The sequence below is a fragment of the Oxyura jamaicensis genome, chromosome 2, assembly GCF_011077185.1.
Source record: "Oxyura jamaicensis isolate SHBP4307 breed ruddy duck chromosome 2, BPBGC_Ojam_1.0, whole genome shotgun sequence".
NCBI classification, from domain to species: Eukaryota; Metazoa; Chordata; class Aves; order Anseriformes; family Anatidae; genus Oxyura; species Oxyura jamaicensis.
In genome coordinates, this window is record NC_048894.1 from 48,044,642 (window position 1) to 48,066,476 (window position 21,835).

At 38.8% G+C, this 21,835-nt stretch overlaps 1 protein-coding gene across 2 annotated transcripts in view; it reads right to left on the bottom strand.

Moving 5' to 3' along the window:
- Window positions 1-11,531: 11,531 nt before the first annotated feature.
- ATP9B (ATPase phospholipid transporting 9B (putative)) overlaps window positions 11,532-21,835 on the bottom strand; it is a 175,543-nt gene continuing 165,239 nt past the window's right edge. Inside the window, exons 27-31 of one of the 2 annotated variants that reach the window (XM_035316838.1) lie at window positions 21,667-21,775; window positions 18,211-18,268; window positions 17,328-17,531; window positions 15,049-15,081; window positions 11,532-14,354 (exon numbers count right to left, since the gene is read on the bottom strand). In XM_035316838.1, coding sequence (XP_035172729.1) covers window positions 14,218-14,354; window positions 15,049-15,081; window positions 17,328-17,531; window positions 18,211-18,268; window positions 21,667-21,775 — 541 coding nt within the window. In that variant the 3' untranslated portion in view covers window positions 11,532-14,217. The remainder of the gene's footprint in view (window positions 14,355-15,048; window positions 15,082-17,327; window positions 17,532-18,210; window positions 18,269-21,666; window positions 21,776-21,835) is intronic. The other variant, XM_035316839.1, reaches the window with a different exon arrangement.

The following is a 21,835-nucleotide window of genomic DNA, read 5'->3' on the forward strand; positions in this document are numbered from 1 at the left end:
CTATTCCCCCTGAGACTCCAAATCCTTCTGTAGCCTAGTGCATTCCTGAAATTTATCGGCAGCCTCCCCTCCTAGCATGATGTCATCTGTGTCTGGACACCCAGTGGCTTGTGCCAATCCCGCTCTCATTTATACAAAACTCTTAACCAGAACGAGTCCCAGAACTGAATTCAGGAGATCTTGCCCGTTAGCTCTTTTCGTGTGCATGGCCCTGTTTATTGCACTCCTCTCTTCTCTAACCCAGGTTTTTATCCTTTTAATATCAATATTCCAATGCTTTTGTACTTTTTACTGACCTCATTTTCTGATGTGTAATCAGCAGACTTGTTAAACTTCTGCAGACAAAAAAAAATATTGCTTTGAACTTTTCTGGTCTCACCTCCACAGACTTTATGAATAGTATTTGGACTACTTTAGCAGTAATTTTGACTGTGGCTTCTTGTGCCAGGTGCTTGCAAACACCCGTTCCTGCTCCCCCTTCCCCCAGTATTTTCAGCATGATGGGACAACAAGGCAGATGAGGGGTACTGAGGGAGAAAGTAAATATTTTCCAGGTGATGTAATGAGGTACCAAGGTTTTATTCACTCACCTGGGGCTATGCACTATTGAGAAGCATCCTTCACATTTCAAGTAAAGGAGGTAATGACGAGCTACAGCCCAGTGGTGGAAAGCAGTGTGCTTTCTTCCCCTCCCGTTTTCAGCAGTGAGCTGCTCAGCCTTTCCAAAGACAACAGCCTCGATCAGGGATGAAACTTGGAGCTTTTCAGCTACTGAAAGATGAAATTGTAGGACAGTGTCTGCTATTGGAAATGAAGGGTTGTGATAGAGATGCTGAATGCAGATGTTTTCAGCGTCCTGATTTCACAGCAATGGCAAGTTTTCAGGTATAGTGTTCAGAGGTACCTAGGTCATGGCTGAACTGCACCGGCCACAGAGGCAGAGGAACCTCAGCGGTGGCTAGCTTTGATCCTAACTCCCAGTCTAAATTTGTGCAACTCTGCCTGCTCTGGCTGTTCAGGGATGGCGTGGACCTCATCTCAATCCTGCTTCTCAACAAAAATGCCCCATGGATTAGGAGTTTCTGGGAAGCCCTTTGATTAGCTTGGCAGAGTCAGAAGTTTCTCTTTACCATGGGGATTGTGAAAGGCTGGCAATAGACTGAACTCTTAGCATATCTTAGCATATTCCTTTCCTTCTTCCCATCCTAAGTTTTCTCTCTCATTCTTTTCATACCATATTCATGCACAATGGGTGTTTTCTTCATGGGGTTGATTTGGCTGAGGGGACCAGCATCATGAAATGGATTGCCAGACTCCTATAGTTTGGTCAAGGATGTAAGCATTTAGTTCTCAGTGTAGCAAAATGACATACAAGCCTAATGCTTTTGTTCCATTAGCTGGTGGCAACATTCCTGTTTTGTGACAGCCTTGTATGCTGAAGGAGCTATCCTGAAGAACAAATGCGGAAAATTAAAATCTTCTTGAGTCAAGCTTCCTCATTAGCAGCCTGCCTGGCTAGACTCTAGCTTATTATTATTATTATTTTTTTTTTCTGGTGTGTAGCTGTAAAGAGAAATCCAAGGAGAAAAATAGGCAATTAAAATGCATTAAATTGATTTCCAAATGAGTATGCAGAACCAAAAAGTCTCAGGAAGAACCCCATCTCTTCTCTTGCATCTGTTGCTGTATATGAGAGGGAGAATTCACTAGCAACTAAATTAAGGCACATTTGCAAACATTAGTAGGGTCAAACTTCTACCTATGAACCTTCAGTAAAGTCTCTGAAAACCAAACGTGTTGTAATTGAAATTGCTTGGCATGTATTTTTTGTGGAGCAGGACTTCTCAAAGGGCATGCAAGTTTTTCATTAGGAACTCCTCAGCCCCAGCAATTTAATTGTGAGACTTAGCTCTGCAAATCCAGGGAACTGTTTTCCTCATTGTTAAGAAAAAAAATGCCAGAAAGCACCCCATGATTCCTCTGCTCTAAATTGTGTGGTGGTGCAACAGTGAAACTACAAGTGCTATGAAAGAACACACACAATCTCCTCACACAAAGCTCATGGCTGAGGTTTCATTCACAGGCCGTCTCAACTCGAGTTAATGTGGATAGAGTGAATGCGAACCCTGGAACAGTTGAAGAATAGCCAGGAAGATGATACAAATGAATCTTTTCCTCTTTACTTTCAGGACTTTCCTCTCCCTATTCCCTTCATCCCAAGAATCTAATTACATTATTTTTGGATTGCTTTTTAAGCATGTTAAGTAAATCACAAAATTAAAGAAGCCCCTCAACTGTGCTGCGTGACAAGGATGCTCCCTACAGATGAGCATGCAGTGTAAAAGAAAACAAACTGCATAGACAGATGCATATAAAAAGTAAATGCCTTTGTCAGGCTAAGTGGTAGGGCAAAGACAGAATAACCTCCCAGACGTACTAATGCAGGCTGGATCTATCCACCAAGTTGTAATATAGGAGAAAACTAGAGAAGGAAAAACTTGGCCTTTAATGTCACAAGGCAGAAAATGAGAGTGTAAGAGCTTATTCTCTTCGGGGAAGGCAGTTATGCAAAGACAGTCTGAAGACTAAGGCTGAAAATTAGCTCAGGCTGCTTTAGGACTTCTGCTGAGGTCAAGAAAATCCATTGCTGGAGGTGAGTCTTTGAGATTAAAGCCACTTGCACTTACTGCTGAAGGTCTGCTTGCTGCCCAGCATTGATGCATTGAGCAGTCCATAAGAGCTGTGCCACAGCAAAATACTTTTCTTGGCGTTTCTCAAGTTACATGAGTCAAAAACTGCCAAGTTTGGATGTCTGGGATTTGGCTCCAGCCAAATTTTGCTGGTTGCACTCCAATAAGTAGACACAGACTGATTTTACAGAAATGGCCAGCAAGCTCCAGGAGGACTCAGAAACGCCATCCTCACTGCTGCTCCCATCCTGGAAAGCTCCTCCACTTGCTGCTGGGTTGCAGAGGTTGCAGGGAGCTCTGGAGAACCTCATCCAAACCCTCCTGTGTCTGGCCACTGCCCTCTAGATGAAATGTGGCACAGAGGGACTCAGGGGATTCGACAGAAAGGAACCCCAGAAGTTGTACACAAGTGGGCACATGCACACACACATGGCAGGTGCAAGGACTTGACCACAAAGCTGGGTCTGGCACAGGACTCACATGGACTTTGACGATTCAGATGTGTCAGGGAGGAAAATGTCTTGCTGTGATGAACCATCCTGCCTTGCTAGGAGCACAGGGACTTGTTTCTTTTGATGGTGGCCTCTACTGTCTGGCCAACCTGGCAGAAAGCTGCTAGAGCAGGCCTTGACACAAAGTCTGTCCTGACCCAACAGTCTACCTATCTCGATGGCTACTGAAGCACCATCCATAGGTTATCACAGTAAATGTTACTCATGGTGGCTTCCTGTGAAGGGTTATTTTTCCTCCCTTCAACCCAATTAAAAGTTTGATACTCACTACAGGGGGTAAAAGTGCTGAATATCCAAGACTGCTGCCTGAATCCAGCCTAGATGGAGAGCTGTAAGAAACCCCTCTAAGTTTCAGCACTAGTGGTGATTTAAAATAGCCTGTTCTGTGGAGAGTAGAGCCTCAGCTGCAGGTATTGAGATGCTCTTGCTTGGCAGTGATCACTTTGAAAAAAAATAAAAATCCTTTTCATGACAGTGATTTCTGTCTAGGCGAAAAAGATTAAAGACTAAGCCATTAAAGAAATTCTTCTTTCCCATACTACTGAAATGCAATTTTAGAAAACGGGCAGTGAGTATCTTGAAAAAAGAGGACTTTTTTTTTGTTTGTTTGTTTTGTTGGTTATTACTACAGCTGAGGCATGGTATTTGTTATTTGTTAGCTTCCACTGCCCTCTTCTGGGCTGTGTAAAAATATCATGCTTCACAAGAACCTTTCTGCAATTGCCTTCTAGAAATAAATCATCAAGGAAATCAAAACAAACCAAACATGCAAACAAACAAAAAAGAAAAAAACAACCCTGAAATTATTTATTGATGTTCACTTTGATGTGTTTTGATGCATCAGTCATTCAAACAGAAACCAACCGGTTTTGGAAAATGCTGAATTAGAAGGGAAAGGAGTTTGCAGCAGATGCAGATGCTCTTCTGGCTGTGTTAAAAGGCTGGGTGGACTATGAAACCATGCTGGCTTATCAAGCTGTAAAGTCATTGACCATGTCTCCCTTTGACATTCTAGTACCAGTTTACAGCTATTTAAATCATAATACTGTGCTAGGAAACTTCAGTTCTGTTGATCATGTTCCACATTAATCACTTTTGACAGTGCAACCGTGCTTTCCAACAGGCTTCCAGGCTGCTCACATGCTGGCAGAAAGGCAAAGAAAAGTAGCCAGGTTCTGGCAGGGCAGTTCATGGGGCAAAGCCAAGGGACAAAGCAGGAGATGGGACCCACTTCAGCCAGTAACAAGTCAGAGGACCAGCTCAGGGCTTTGAGCAAGACAAGAAGCTCCTGTACATCTATTTTCTATTCTCAGTAGTGCATGCGCTTGAGTAAAATGGCAGTCATCAGGAGGAGGAGAAGAAAATCCAGTGACAGGTATGGAATTACAGGGAGGCTAACCAACTGACTTCTAGGGTAACCAACTCTTGAGCATAACCAAAAATTACACTGTATTTTCATACGGTGTGATTCACTATAAATCACAAGTGAAGCAATATCTAAGGCAAAGTGCTATGCAATCAAAAGTAGGATGATCAAGTCTCAGTCTAAAAGTAAAGTCCTTCCTTTGCGCTTTGTGTAGATTAGACCATCAAGCTCCCATATACCCAAGATTTTAAATTAGCAGGTTAACTGCCTTGTTAAAAGCCCTGCCTCCCTGTAAGAAAAGATTACTTCTCCTTTCCTCTAGAATCACTTAGAGGAGCTCCTAGGACCCTCCTCCTTATACACTGTAACTACCCTTACCTCACTACATCCTTTCAGCTGCATTACTTCATCATCAAAGTGCTTTCTAAGTCCCCATCTTCACTATTCCTGTTATTTTTGCTCACCTCCATCCATTTTCAGCAATGGAAAAACCTTGCACATAAATCTCTTAATTAACAAGTAAAGCATCTCTTCACCCCTCTCTGAATAACCTCTAACACCAATCTCCAGAGTGCTGCTCAGGGCCCATATCTAACATGATAACAATAAAAATTATTTAGTTGCTGCTGCTGTGCTCTTCTTTTCTCTCCTCACTGATCATTGTGTCTGACCAGCTTGAGATCTGTCAAGAGACTGGAGCCTTGTAAAGTGAGTACTTAGCATTGGCTGGAAACCAGGCTCCTACTCACAAGGCAAGCATCTTAAAAATAGTGGCATTCAAAATCACCAGTCACTTCCAGTGTAGACCTGGAGACCAACTGGTAATGGAAATTGTTCTATGGGAGAAAATATGGACCTTATGGCACTCTTCCTACTTCACCTGTCTTGTATCTTTAGGTTTCTGCCTCAGGTGTTGGTACTCATTTAGATTTACTGAATATGAAGCCAGTTAACTGCTGTACTCCAGACTCCCAAGCAGCTCTCGCTTTTTCTTGCTCCTAAACAGATAAAGTTCCCAAATTTTTATTGTCTTGGAAAACTATCAAACCAGAAAAGGAGGGATGCAAAGCAGAAAAGACAGAAGACAGGACAACCAGGTAACAAGGCAGATACAGAGAGGCCTTTGTTTTTCATGTTTTTCCTTGAGTTTCTGGAGGGGTATCTTCGGTATCTTCCCTCCAAAATTTCTTCCTTAGCTGGACTGGTAGTGTGTGTGTTGCATTCAGCTGGCCCAGAAGATCAGCCATGAGCAGCTGCTCAGTCAGCCTCTTCACATGATCACCAGATGAGTCTCTCTTTCATGGAATTTTTGTGTCCCATCTTTAAAATTAAATGCTACAAAAATAAATGAAAACTTGACTGCAGTCACTAACCCTGACACGCACACAGATGTGACTATGTTTGAGTCAACAGCTACATGATCTGCAAGCTGTAATTTCAAAGAGGCGCTTGACACCCAGATTGCTCAGAGGAGGAAAAAAAAAAAAAAAAAAAACGAGCAGGAAAGTGCTAAGGAGTAGCTAGGGCAGTGAAATGATCTGCAAGGCTGCTTGCAGAAAGACTGCTTGAGGGAGACCTCATGATGTCCCCAGGGTGGCTTCGAGTGGCTTGCTCTGAGTGCAGCATCTGGTTTCCACTTGCGTCAAAGCAGCATGTTGTGGTTAGGGGATGGTATCTCCATGCTGAGCATTGGGTTGCACAGGACCAGACAAACGAGTCCCATGGGCTTCGCTTAGGGTTTTGCAAGCAGCCTTCTGAATTTTCCCGATGGACAGGGAGGGAATCGCTAGATGCATCTGCTAACCATGGCAGAAGGCAAAGGAACCAGGTACGAAGCAAACAAAAAAAGAGCAGGAACTCAATGCCTTTGAACGGTAGACCCTTCCCTGACACGCTGTTGCACCAGAGGGGGAAGCTGTATAGAACTGCACTAGCACAGCAGCACAGCACAGCCTGGGTTTCCCACGACACAGGGCAATGCAGTGCTGGGTCAGTGCAAGGTGGGGGTGTATTTGTTCCTTGGGTTCTCAAACAAAATTGTTTCCCCACGTGCCTTCATTTTCTTCCCCGGCCTTCTGCCTCCGAAGGCATTTCCTGTGGCTGGCCAGAACACGCAAACTGCCGCTTCCAACAGCACGGCTCCCATATCCTGAGGTAGCTGCCTCACAGGCAGGCTTTGCTACACGAAGCCTTTCCCCAGTCCTCCAGCAGTAAGCTCCATCATTCCCCGCGTTCATACGTCTGAGCTGGCAGGGTGAGTTACCTGCGTGTCAAGAAGAGAGACTCTCACACCGCCGAGTACTAGATCAGTGACGCTGGCTGACCCTGCGTTACAGCTGAGGTATAACCTCGTTCTCCCACCTTACCTGCCATTTCCAAGTAATTGCTTTTGGACAGATGGTAAGCCAGTAGCATGGTTATGTGACTAGCAGCTTGGCTCTCTTCCCACTCCCCGACAAAAGAAATCTGCTTCAGGCTATGCAGACATAGTTTATTTTTCTTCGCCCTGCTTCCCTTCCAGCACTGCAAACCAGTTCACACAGAAGCTGATTGCTTCGACAACTGGAGCTCTCTGGCTGAGGACCACTTCCACCTGTGACTCGACATGTGAGTGTGTACAGCTGCACGAGAGCACCGAGGTGTATTTGTACCATTGCTACTCTTCAAGATAACGTAACGACGATTATGCAGCATGACAACAAGCAAAAGCACTGAGATCCTGCTTGATGTCACTGGTAGATCCCATCCTGGTCATAAAAAATCTCTTTGTACAGCTTTATAATGCACGCAGGGCAGACTCAATATCAGAGCTAGGCAGAAATGCATGGTATTTCGACTGTTTCTGTCAGGTTGGTGTTCCTGAGATGGGTTATAAATAACAGAATCTCCCTCAGTAGTTCTAGGCATTCAGCTGTGCGTAGTCTTAAAACACACTTTAGGCAAGCTTATTTTCTGGGAATATTATCTTTTTTTTTTTTTTTTTTCTTTAATAAGATTTCAACATGTGTATTTCTTTTTCACACTGAAGTCTGCTCACATGAAGGGCATCATAAATCTAAGCTATTGTGAGCAGCAGACTACTTTTTTTCTTTTCCTTATTAAGACTGTATATTGTATGAACTTAAGAAAAAACACTTGAGGATTTTAAGATACTGATTTCTTGAGCTTTGGCATCCTCAAGTAACATCCAATTCTTAACAGATGAACAGATGTCCTCAAACTCATGTCATTTTCATCTCTCACTGCTCCATATATTTTAATGGCAAAAATAATGTAAAAGGATCTAGCAGAATTATAACTAGCCATGCACAGGTAGGAATGTAAAGCAAACGTTTCCAGTTAGGATATTTTAAAATATCAGATTCATATATATTTTTAATAATTTGAAATTATTTAAATAATTTTCTCATGAGTAAGTTCATGGCAAAAATTGAAAGGCACCTACCTATAAGCAAGGCAAAGCCAGTTTATCTCAAAATGATCGTAGCCACAACGTAGAAGTCTTAAAGTCATTCAATCCTGTTTCCCTTCAATTCCTTCCCAGAATTTGATGGCATTGTGTAAGATTATTTTTTTAATAAACAAACAAACAAAAATCACCAGTGCCTACAGTTGCTTCAGTTTCACTTGGATTGGGATAGAGCCATCGGCACCAGATCTGTGTCACCTCCCTTGTTTGAGACCCTCAGATGGAAAGCTTGCCTCCTACGGCTAGGATAAACTCCCAACAGCAGGGATTGAGATAAGCAACAGGCTTTTATTCAAAGGACTGCCACAGCAAAGTCACTATTCTGATAAAGGGAGAAGGTACTCTGGAAAGCAGAAGGTGTGGGTGGAAGTGGGAGCGTACACACAGAGGTGTTCCTGCAGATGAATTTAATGGCAAGAGAAGGCAGCAGCAACCAGCGACTGCACACAGGGGAGACAACAGCTCATCTTTCTCTGCTGAGCACATGCAGCACAGTTTTTCCCCCAAGGGAGCATCTTGACTCAGAATTCCCAGATCTCTCCTTCAAATAGGCAATAGATGATTGCAATAAATGCGTAACATATGTATACACACTTATCCCTTACAGGTCTGCTTAGAAAGCATGCATTAACATTCCCCTAACCTTCCAGTCCAAATGGTCAGGAATTAATTTTCAACAGACTTTTTGAAGCAGTTATCTATAATTTGCTTCCCCACAATGTGTGTTTACTTTGCAAAATCAAATTCATGCTTAGAACCTGGAGCAAAACATGGCAAAACATGGCAAAACAGAGGATCATGGAAAAACTAGATGTGTACGTTATAGAGAAACAATGGAAAGTAGTTCTACAAATAAGAATTACAATGGTCTATTTTGTGTACTGCTTGCTTAAAGCTACAGAAACATTATTACCAGAGGCCTTTCTATTCTTATTACTTTTGTCAATAGAAGAGGAAATAAACATAGACTACTGCTAAAGGAATAAAGCCAGGGCCATAAATACCTATCATGCATAATATTAATAGAAAACAATCTCTCCTCTTCTTAGGGCAGATGATGATTTTCTTTTTTATTATTATTGGTTTTTTTTTAGAGCTTAGTAATGCAAAAAGGCTAAATACTCACTGAGCTGTCTTTTTCCAGACAATTTGTAGGTTTAGCTTTGCTGACCAGGATCTAAAACTGGAAGCATCCTGGAGGACAGGAGGTGACTACAATAACTAGAAATCTCAGCAGTTTTGATACAGCCTAGTCAGGAATGGGAGAATAAAACAGAAATTGAGAACTCAAACATTCAGCGTGCGCTCTCGTTATTCTGTTCAAGGCATTCAGTTTGCACAACTTCCTCTGTGAAACATTTTGGTCCAAACCATACTTTTGGTCGATGAAGTAGCAAATAGGTCTTCAAGTGTGATTCCCTACTTGGAAAAGATTTTGTTAGCAATTGGTTGAGCAAATCCCCACTCACAGTAACAGCTGTGAACCCTGCTGAGGGCATCTGTTGGGTAGTTAATACTTGTTGGGAAATATCTCACTTTAAGTGTGTTTTGTTTACAAAAGAAATTCCTACGCTTTTTAACATGGTGATAAAGATATTGTATCTCCTGTTTGTTTACATATAATGTTCGATCTGTGTTCACTTGTACTGATTTTCCTCCCTACAGGGGGCTAAGATTTTGAAGGGCTTTTTTGATTGCCTTCAACTTTCAATTCAGTTATAACAGTAACAGCCTAGATACAGAACGGTTATTAAACTTAGTGTTACAAGAGACTGCTGGCCCAAATCTTTCCTTTCTGACCAGCAAAAATAAGGAGAAAATCTGTGGAAGGTAAAATGTAAATGGATGTCAGAGGAAGTTGGACTTGCAATAGCTTCTGTGCCAGTAATGAGAGCAGAACAGTTACCTCTCCTCCTGTGGCTGTTAAGTGATAGCCCAGATTCCATTGCATATACCTTGCACTAAATTATTTTGCCCTGCAGGGGCTGTTGAAGCCATGTTAAAACCTCTGGACATGTAAAGTGATGCAAGTGTCAGACACATACGAGACTCCTTCAAGTTATCAATACCAACGTAAAACACATGGATACAGAGCTCTGCTAAACTAGAAAGATCAGGTCTGAGTACCTCTGTTAACAGCATGTCTCTGATGGCTCTAAGGAAAGTCTATACTGTCCAGTTAAACAGTTAGCCCTTCCCCAGGCCTGACTCACCATCACGGCTTGCATGGTTAACACACAAAGGTGATCAGGCACAAACAGCCTCAAACTCCAGCAACATTCAGGAAGGAACACTCCAGTGTACTGTGTATGAGCAGGGGCAGAAGTGTGTCTTAGTCAAGGGATGGAGGATGACCCCTGGAATACAGCATCCATCACATCAGTAGAAGATCCAAGGTTGGTTCTGCCTCAGAGTAATCTGAATGCCTTGAGACAGCAATATGCTTGCAAAGGAGTACAGTGACTATGCTGTTACAAAAGTGGCATAAGAAAGAGCAATCTGCAGGAAAATTATCTCCTGTGTCTACAGAAGTTAACCTCTATGACTAACTACGTAAGTTAATATTTAAGTTCTTGCTTAAATTCCTGCAAAACTGGTGTTCATCTACTAAAGGTTCCCACCTGCAGAGCTCCTTTTTTGCAGACAGGTTTTAAAATGAGAGTAAAAAATGTTTTGGCTCTCACACTTGTGCAGGCAGGTTAGGAGGACATTTATAATACAGGTTGGCTCAAGTGGATGCTGCTCATCAAAGTAATACACACTTCACATGCACATGCAAAAGCAATGGTGTGTTTTTGGACAACCACTCAGATATTTTTAAGAAGAAAGCAGGAGATACCCCACAGCTGCATTTGGATGGTACGTATCAGCAAGCTCAGTCTGAACTCAAAAACACTGTTGAAAATGTTCACATTCATGGAATAGTGCTAAGTCTTAAGTGCTAGTCTTAAGTATGCAAGGATTTAATTTTGGCTTCCATTTGCAAACCAGTATTTTCTGAGGTAAAGTGCTTTACAGCAGTTAGATGAACACATAGGTTTAGAACAGCATCAGAAGAAATTAGTGGAATCATTGTCAGTACTACTCCCCCCTCTCCCTCCCTTCCTTCCTTCCTTTTCCTTGTGTTCTCCCATCAAAATAAGCAAAGGTTTAGCTTTTACAGTTATTAGACATGGTCTAAAGTCAGTATTATGTATGGCACTTTTATGAAGACAGTTCCTGTTCGCACCTTATCCTTTTTGCTACCCCGACTTTGAAATCGTTTTCTAAATTTTTCAAATGGATTATTACCATTTCAGAAATGCATACCTGACAAAGCAGCTCACAAAAGTAAATGTGTATTGAATATTTACCTTTAATAATTTAATATTTAAAACTAAAGTCCTTCTGGGTGTAACTTGTGGATCCAAGGCCTAAATTTGTGTTTATGTAGGTGATATGGTTCCCCAGATTTACTCCTGACAAATACGGTTGTGAATGACAACAGAATGAGATTCTTAGAAAATCATTTATTCACCTGCACACCAGACATGTTACCATTCCATTCTAAGAGCCAGGGATTATGATGGTATTTAACTTTCTTTGTGCTAAAACCCACAATAGGTTAAAGTTTCCTACTGACAAGCATCATGTTACAATACGTACATTTTGTGTTCATATTGTTAATTGTATACTATTGTAATATGGCAGCACTACCCCCTTTACAGGGCTGTGGCTGCGTGATGTGAGAGAATATAAAGCAACCCTTCCTGGTATACATGGTTTTGCACTGACTCAAAAGCAAGGTAAGTCATCTGGATCTCAATTCTGCAGTCTTCAAAATGAAGTGCTAGCTGAAACTAGACATTTTCTGTAGACTGGAAATACTCTAAGAAAGCAGGCACTCTAGAGAATTAACTAACTCCACTTCTGAAACACGCGTACGCGTGTAGAATCTATACGTTTGCTAACCTCATCTATACGTTTGTTAACCTCAGTTTTAATGCTGAGGATTAATATATATACACTCTATTCCATACACATGGATACAGTGGCATCTCATATGGCTGTGTTAAGGTAATACCACTTCCATATTCCTAGTTTAGTTTCTGATTTTTCACATTTTCTAATATCAAATATGTGATGAAGGCCTCTAAGTTTTTGCTTATCTACTGTATCTAACTTGTATGGTTTGGGGCTCACAATCCATAAGACAGTCTGAAAAAAAACATCATCATGCCTCAGAATGGCACACATTAAATTTCCTTAATTGGTTCAAAGTAATTTCCACTTACTGAGGAAAAATAGAAAACTAAACCAAATCAGCAACAAAAAAGGTAACAGGACTAAACTAAAAACAAAACAGGAGTACCTTGCCAAAATCACGTAACATGAAGAAAAGCTTCTGCTAGTATGCCGGAACAGTGACACCTGGTGGGGGTTTTTACAGAAGCGAGTTTACAGATGGACACACCAAATACTCCGCAATGTTGCGCTAATTAAAAGAAATGCTACTTCAGTAGTTTCATTCAATACATATACCATTAATAACATTTAGTAGAAATTAGGCTTTATTGCTTTTATAATGAGGAATGATTTTTTTTTTTTTTAAAAAGGCAGATAAATAACTAGTAAGAAAAACTTTCAAAACAAAATCAATGGAGTGGATTCTAGTCCAAATAGCTCTGTAGCAATTTCCTCTGCTCTCCCAGGAAGTAGATTTATCACTTGAATATCAGTCATCTAATATTATAATCACATAAGGGAGAATTTATAAGATACTAAACAAGGATTAATGTTGTAAAGGGATAAAGTCCAGATAAAGTCCAACATAAAAATAACACCCACATTGTTTCTTTTTTTTTTTTTTTTTTAAAAAAAAAAACACAAATATTTAATAAAGCATGGGTAATCATACTGATCTTCTCCACTAATTAATAGACTATGCTGAATTTGTTATATGTACTTCTTGAGAAAGCAAAATTATATCACAATGGGAAACTAAAATAATGTAACCTACTTTCCAGCACAGCACACAAGATTTGGACCCTTTGGACTGTATCAGATTAGAGCATATGAGTTTCTGGAACAAATCTTCAGCTGCTGTAAAATGTCATAACTCAGCAAAGATACACAACTCTGACAGTTTACAACATGCGAAACCTTATGATTTTTTTTTTTTTTTTTCATGTTTGCACCCAAACTGAGTTATAAAAACATAACATTTACAACTTGGAAGATGACAGATTTTCCTATCACAATGCTCATGTGTTCATCTTATTTCATTTTACCTGAGTAACCTAAGTAAACAGATTACAAGGCAATTTAAATATATTAGCTAATACAAGGTTTACTGGACTTCTCATATATAGAAATGTACTTTAACACTATTTGCAGTTTTACAAATACAAAATGAATAAGAATTTTAAAACATATTTACTGAGCAGCTATGTCTTTGACATTTGTACAGATCAACAGGTACTGTGGAATTATATACAGAATGTGTCATTTAATTTTAACTGCTTTTGTGCAACCTGGCTTTAATGTGCATTTAAAGAACTGCTGTCAACATCACTGATCTGTAATGCTTACTGGTGCCAGAACTCAAGAGTACAGAAAAGGACAACAGCTCCTAAAATAATACTGTGCTATGCAGACACCTGTACATAATCCAAATAGTGCATATTAATCAATGCTTGATGACAACTAAAATTCAGCTGCTAATAAAGATGACATTTACAGCTATTAGGTTTGTTGTAGTAAGTATGAATGAACGAACTTTTCCATACATAAAAATTAAAGGAAAAGACTTGAATTAGGAAGTTATGTAATCATTGAAGCTTTCAATTCAACTCACAGTAGATTAATACAGCAGGAAAAAATCCTTTACAGTAGCGATGAAATCATTCAGAAGCATTGTCAAATCAAATGTAATTCAGTTTTATTTTAAAATGAGGAATTGAAACTGAAATAAAACAACATAAGGAAAAATTAGTTTATTTATGATAGTCTTGTTAGTGTACTTCTGTGTTATGTACCTGTCAGATGTTTCCTTTTCTTTTTGTGCTCTGTTCACTTGATCACTTTTGATTTTTATTTTTTAACTTCTTTAGTCCAACATAAATCCATAGACACTAAAGCACAGTGGATGTGCGATTTGCAGACTGGTGTGAGTGAAAAACCATAGGAATATAATTACTTTTACGAGGTAAGCTTGGAGTAACTTGGAGGAGAAAATTTGCGCTTCAAGTACTTGAGAATGTAAAGTGGAAGACAGCTTACAACAGTGATTGCTGACACTTTCCACAGGAAGGTCACAGTTGTGATAAAGGCAACATCTGCAGAAATAAACAGGGAAAATAAATAAAAGCAGCTGATAACATGGAAGCTGGAACTTTCATAGAGCAAAGTCAGTAAAACTCTCTTAATTGTTTGCTTATGCTATTGTTTAAAACCAGGCAAAATAAATAAATACAAAGCAACAAAACAACACAGAGAAAGTTAACCTCAACATTTAATTTTTGCCAACTATTTTCTTTAAATAGGAGCTGACGAGTCCCTTTATGCTCCTTACACTGTTTTGCAGAACAAAGTATTTTTAGGGGATCTCAGTTTAATAGCAAGACTTTCTCATATTAAAAAGTTAAGCCACCTTATCCTTATTTTTCTACTGCTATGAAATATTTATACAAGTTCCCAGCCAGTTCCGGTTGTATCTTTTTTGGATCCTTTATTCATTTTTTTTTTTTTTTTTTGAAACAGGCACAACAACTAGACCAAATGATTCTTAAAACTTTAGAGATTAACTTGCAGCCCAAAAATGTAGAGAGAAAGCAATGTAGTTATATTGCCACAAGTCACAGTCAAAGGTTTTCTGTGACAAACATTATCAAGAACTGTAACACCCTACACTTGCTACTGACATTTTTTGACTATAGTTTGCAATGGTTAAGTTGTACTCTAGAATTATGGAAAGATCTGACACCAACCCCCCAACCAAGAAATCTTCAAGAAAAGTTAAACTTCACCTACCTAAGAAAGCTCCAAAAGACACTCTGCCTATACCTGTTTCACAAAGGGGGAGAATGAAAATGAAAGGATAGATTTACAGAAAATATGAAATTTACATGAAAAAAAAGAAAACAAAAAAAAACAGACAAAAGATTAGCTACAACAAAGGAAATGAAAAAGATGTTAGTAGCATTAACTGGAATATTACTACTTTTCTTACGACACCTGAAGGATTTTAAACAGCAATTAATAAAAAACGTTTGGAAAACATCTAATTTGGTTATGTTTTGAGGCTGTAAATAGCTAGGCAGCTTTCTTATTTTGCTTGATTCAACTTCAAAGTACAATCTACTTTATAAGCAAGGTGATTAGAACTGTTTTAGATGTGAACAACAATTCTCTTCAGAAAGGTGCAGCAAAATAAATGCTTTACTGCTCCAACTATAGTCATTTAAAAATACTTTGTATATTACATTCCAATGTATAAACTTCGTAGTATGAACTTCGTATAAACTTTAACCTGCTTAGGCATACTAAGTGCCAATGTTACACATCATAGAGACATGTCTAATGAAACCATTGTACCTGATTTACTCAGAAACCTAAAAACTTATTTAATTCTACGAAGGAGAGTTGCAAAGACGTATCAAATATTTTTGTTTTCCTAAGTTGAGTACCGTCATACTCATGATATCATTCCTTTGGAAGCAGATGATTGTTATAAGGAACATTATTGAAAGAAACAGTTTATTTGCCTGTAGAGTCAAGCATTATTGGACTGCATTGTTTTCAAAGACACATTAAAGTTATTCTTTACCCTGCACTATAAACCATCACTTAGGTTTATACTACACTTTATGAACCAAAAGAGATGCTCTCTCCCCCAATTATAATCTGAGGGATTAAGTAAGAGGAAAAGTGCTAAGCAGAAGTGACTGCTTCTGAAATTGAAATGTATTTTTTTTTTCAGGTTAACTGATGAATAATACACACTAAAATACATCTCTAGGAAAGCTCATGAAATTGCAGCTTTTTCTGTACCCTTAAAATATTCATCAGTGAAGATGAAACATACAAAAGTTAAGACCAAAGGCTACAGGAAGCCATACAACTATTTACTTACTCATTTGCATTTGCTTACACTTGTTTAGCAAACACATGGTCTGGAAAACCTAAAATAGTGTTTAATACAAGTATCAAGTGCAGCAAGATTGCTTGTTCATTAAAATTTGACTTCTGATAAATCTGGGAAGTTCACAGAACAGTTGAGACAGGCAGCAAAGCATTCACTCATTAAAAAGTAACTATATAATGTAACTACACTACTCTAGTGTTAAACACTTCAAGTGTTTAACACTAGAAGAGTGTTAAAAGAGTGAAATCAGAATTTAGAATACAAGATTTAGAATACTAGAAACTACACTATACTATACTACACTATAACTACACTATAACACATCTAATTCTGCTATAGGAAGTAACAAGTGAAGAAGGGAACATCTTACTCAATAGCTCCTGAAAAACAGGAAGGTGGAGCTGGATTCTACTCCTTGTGAGGTATAATCAAAACCATCATGTATATTTCTGTAAGTTACATCTGTAAAACTGCACTAAGAGATAGTATTCTTTTTTACTGAAGTATAATTTGATATAAAAAGAAATATGTACTATTTTGATGCTCATATCCTTGACTGTTAAGATTTGCTTCCTCTCCTTTCAACTTGTGAATTATGAATAATTAGAACCATAACACACAGTATGGCATACAACAATTTAAAACAAAGTAAGCTTAATGTAAGCTTAATATAATTAGGAAACATGATGATTCTTATATAAAATATCTTAAAAACCTTCTACCTCACTCCCTAGTTTAGAAATACTTCAGCTCTTCAGTTATATCTAATGAGATAAGAAGTAATTCACCAGTTTGGTGAAAGATACTGATTTTATCAAATCATATCCATTTCAATAGTGCAAATCTCAAAGCTAATTTAAGTTGAGCAGTTTGGATTGTCACTGGAAGATCAAATCAAGGAGGTGAAAAGCATGTGTGGTTCCAGTAAAGTTTATCATGCAGATAAATCATAGTAACAGGAAAAAAAATGTAAGCCCCTATGAGAACAGGGTAAGAGAATATTTTAAATCAACATAAAGTAAATTCAATTTCAACTCATATTCTATATGAAGAATGCTCTATTTTACAAAGTGTAACATCACTCAACAAAAAATGAGAAAAAAACATTACAAACAGTATGCTACAAAGCACAGTTATTTGCTAAAATACTTCTAACATTACTCACCAAAGTATTCATTTAGAAATGCAAGAGAGGCCACATAGCAGCCAAGACTGAGGAATTCAGCCACCACCATTAACCAGTGCCATGTTCGTATGGTCAGTGCAACCATCAAGAGCTCTGTCAAGATTAGGGCAGTGAAGGAAATGGCAACGACATGTACAAATTCAGATTCAAAAAGCAGCAGGGCTCCATACATCAGAATACCACCTGGGAAAAATACACAAAGTTAACAAAACTCCACCATGAAATTTTAGTGTACCATCCTTTACAAATGCACACTGAACATTTTATTGCTTATTACGAAAGTTTCTTAACATTTTTTCAATAAGGTAACAAGATTAATCTTCATAAAAAGAGAAATGTTTTACTGTACTTTGTGCATGTGAAATAAAACAATCAAAAGTAAAGCAGTAAAGAAATAAAACTTAGAAAATTAAACACCTTTCAGAGCAATATATCCGATGAACTGTTAATTAACCTCATTTTGTCTAGTGCTATAAATGAGAGATTGTTGAAAGTGTAATTACTTTTAACTGATTACATAATTCAGATTTCTTCAACAGTACTTCTGTCATTCCATGAAAGAAAACTACTGTGTAAGTATATGCAATGTGATAAGCACTCATTAAAATTTTTCTGGATTAGCATTTAATTAAAACTATGTCTTTCTTTAGGTGACATGCATCAATAAAAATACCAATCCATGCCATGTTTTGAATGGTCCTGGCATGCTACAGGAATATCAATTTACGAGATAAACAGAAAGCAATATACATAACTGCTGATGAAATGTTAAGCTTTGGGAATTCAATCTGCTGCTGAAAAACAATACTGTTAATAGCAGACAAAAAATTCTCAGTTCAGTAAAGTCATGACGCTCTCCTACCTTGGTAAATACTGATTAAAACCCAGATGAGGAAGGTCTTAAATGACAAAGATCTTCCCTAAGGGAAACAAGTGAGAGGACAGTTAAACACTACTTTTAAAAATCTACTCACTTCATATATTTTAATAGTTAAGCACTACAGAGACATTTTGCAAGTATAATAAGCAGTCTTTGAAGTGATATAGGCTGAAAAACTTCTACTTGTTTTTATGTTTCTTCATTGCAAAAGCATATAGAAACTGCATAAAGTCAAAATCAAGGAGCAGGACAGTTAAGGTCTTAAATAGCACATAGACACCTTAGCTTGCAATGCTATGGCTTGTTTTAAGAAGAATAATTACAGTGAAATCATTTATTTTTAAGGCTTTTATGTTATTTCAAAAGTATTCTACAAGAAAAAAAGCATTCTGTGCCTACTGACCTAAACCTCAAACAAAAGGGTAAGTTACTACTAGTCACTTCAAAATGTTGGATAAACTATTTGCAGACATAGAAAAAAATATGAATATTTTAAGTATTGTTTAAGCAAAGATTACCAAATATATTTTTAATCTTGTGATATTAAATGTTACAGTTTGAATCACATGCATAAATCAATAAATGCTGTATGTGCTCACAAGTTGCATTCCATGAGAGTACTGATGAAATATGTTAGAACTACAAAGTTAAAAGGATAAGAAGTTAGCCTTTTACCACAAAAGTGTGATCACTAGAATAGGCAAGAATCAGCACTTTACAGGGAAATGTATGTGTTTCACTGCTGTAGAAACTGATGAATTAACTCATTCAAATATTTCAGTAGAGGCTAAAACATTTTCTTGTAAACACAGAGTTCATTGGATGGTGCTGAAAGTGTTTTCATAAATCTGTATACAGTCTAGAATGTTGGAGACAGACTAATATATAGGAAAAAAATCTAGTGGGAGCAAAAAGAAATACTACATATTGTTTTTTCCTATGTGTGGCTACTTATTTTCCTTTGAGTACTGGACACTGATTCCACTTTAGACCATAGCACGCAATTAGCAAGATTTCTGGAATAAAAATAAGCTTGAGTTCTGATTCAACTTTATGAAACTAGAAGGGGGTAAGTAACTCTCGAGCCTCTAGCAAATGCTGCACCAACAGGCACTGAATAATTTTCAGATGAAAGCGGGGAGTCCTCTTACATTCTTGTCATAGAATAGGTTGAGTTGAAAGAACCTTAAACATCATCATCTAGCTCCTCTGCTCCCCTACCCCCACCATGTGCATGGACACCTTCCATTAGATGAGGTTGCTCAAAGCCCAATCCAGCTTGGCCTTAAACACTTCCAGGGCGGGGACATTTGCAACTTCTCTGGGCAACCTGTTCCCATTCCTCATTGTCCTCTGAGTAAATAATTTATTCGTTATATCTAATCTAAATCTACCCTCTTTTAGCTCGTTTAGTTTAAAACCTTTACCCCTCATGCTATCACTATACCCCCTGACAAAGAGTATTTCCGCACATTTCTTGTTGGTCCCCTTTAAGTATTTGAAGGCTGCTATAAGGTTTCCCTGGAACCTTCTCTTCTCCAGACTGAACAACCCCAGCTCCCTCAGACTGTCTTCATAGAAGAGGTGCTCCGGCCCTCTGAACATCTTCTAGGCCTTTCTCTGGATTCACTCTACTAGGTCCACGTCTCTCTTGTGCTGAGGGCCCTAGAGCTGAACACAGCACTCCAGGTGGGGGTCTCACGAAAGCAGAGTAGAGAGGGAAGTTTCAATCATATCCTAGGCTGCATCTTCTTTAGATGCAGCCTAGGATATGATTGTCTTTCTGGGCTGCAAGCGCACATTGCTAGCTCATGTTGAGCTTTTCATCCACCAGGACCCCCACATCCCTCTCCACTGGGCTGCTCTCAATCCACTTATCACCCAGCCTGTATTCATGCTTGGGAACAACCTGACCTGGGTGCAGGAGCTTGCACTTGGCCGTGTTAAACTTCATGAACTTCACACAGGCCCACCTCTCAAGCCTGTCAAGTTCTCTCTGGATGGCATCCCTTCCCTCCACTGTGTCAACTGTACCATGCAGCTTGGTGTTGCCCACAAACTTGCTGAGTGTGCACTCAATGCCACTGTCCATGTCACCAACAAAGATGTTAAATACTGTTGGTCCCAACAGAGACCCTCCTGAGGGACACCACTCATCACTAACTCCACCCCTGGACACTAGCCATTGACTACAACTCTGAGTATGACCACCCAGCCAATTCCTTATCCACCAAGTGTTCTGTCAAATCAATCTCTCTCCAATTTGGAGACAAGGATGTTGTGCAGGACAGTGTCAAATGCTTTGCACAAGTCCAGCTATGATGCCAGTTGCTCTTACCTTATCCACCAAGGCTGTAACCCCATTGTAGAAGGCCATCAGATTTGTCAGGCAGTTTGCCGTTAGTGAAGCCATGTTGGCTGTCACCAATCTGTTGGTTGCCACCTATCTGTTCTCTGTGAGCCTAAGCATAAAACAGGATCCATGACCTTGCTGGGTACATAGTGACTGGCCTGTAGTTCCCCATGTCCTCCTGTTTTCCCTTTTAAAAATGGGGTTATGTTTCCCCTTTTTCAGAGGAAAACATTTTGTACTTCCTTTCAAATGTTCACTTGCTATTCTAGCAACTGTAGGAGCCACAGTAACAGGAATGTTGAATCACTGTTTTCTCCATGGTACGCGTCCACACCTGTCCCTGAACCTTGCTAATTTTCTCTTGTTCTTGAAACAAAGGAAGAATCTGCCGGTGCGTTATGCCAACACATCTTAACCTTAAAATCCTAAAAGTCTTTTGACTATTAGCACATCTCAGAAAAGAAATCAGTTCCTAGGAATATAGTTTTAGTCCACGTCAACACGTATTTCAGTAATGCTAGCTGGATAGCCTTAGTTGAGATTTGCATTTAGAGTTCAGAATTTCAGAAGTAATGTGCAGAAATAGGTATGCTCCTTAGTGTCACGACTAAGGCGGTATGGAACCACATGATCTTTAAGGTCCCTTCCAACCCAAACCATTCTATGATTCTATGATAATAAACACTCCCAGTAAAATTGCCTTATAATGGTGAAGTCAAATGTAGTACTAGTAAAGTACATAACTTACTGTACTACTTATCCATAATTGTTCCTGACCATCATCTATCTGCCTAAATGTACTGCAAACTCATCTTCTCCATGTTCTCATTTTTTTTTCCCTTGAGAGAATTATTTGGGTTCTACTTTTTAAAATGTTTTGAAGTACAACATAAGCTGTGAAAGCCAGTGATTCATTATCTCCAAGAACTGTCATTTAAGTTAAACAAAAAGCTAATCTGTACATCTACACATCCCGAGCAGTTTCAAAGTACAGGTTACCTTCTTTCTCTCTGCAAGAATTCAGAGTTTTTCCGCACCAGAGATTTCAACGGTTATTCACATGTGAGCACTGAGAACATTCATACCTTTGTGAGATCCTTATAAAGTTCTGGATACAGCAATGCCATTTCTGGTTTCACATCCTGATCCAATACTAAAGAGAAGACTGGAAACATGGTATATATGGTTGCATACCTATATGAAAGGAAAGCACATAAACTGAGATTTTTGTATCATGATTTTAAATTAATCTAT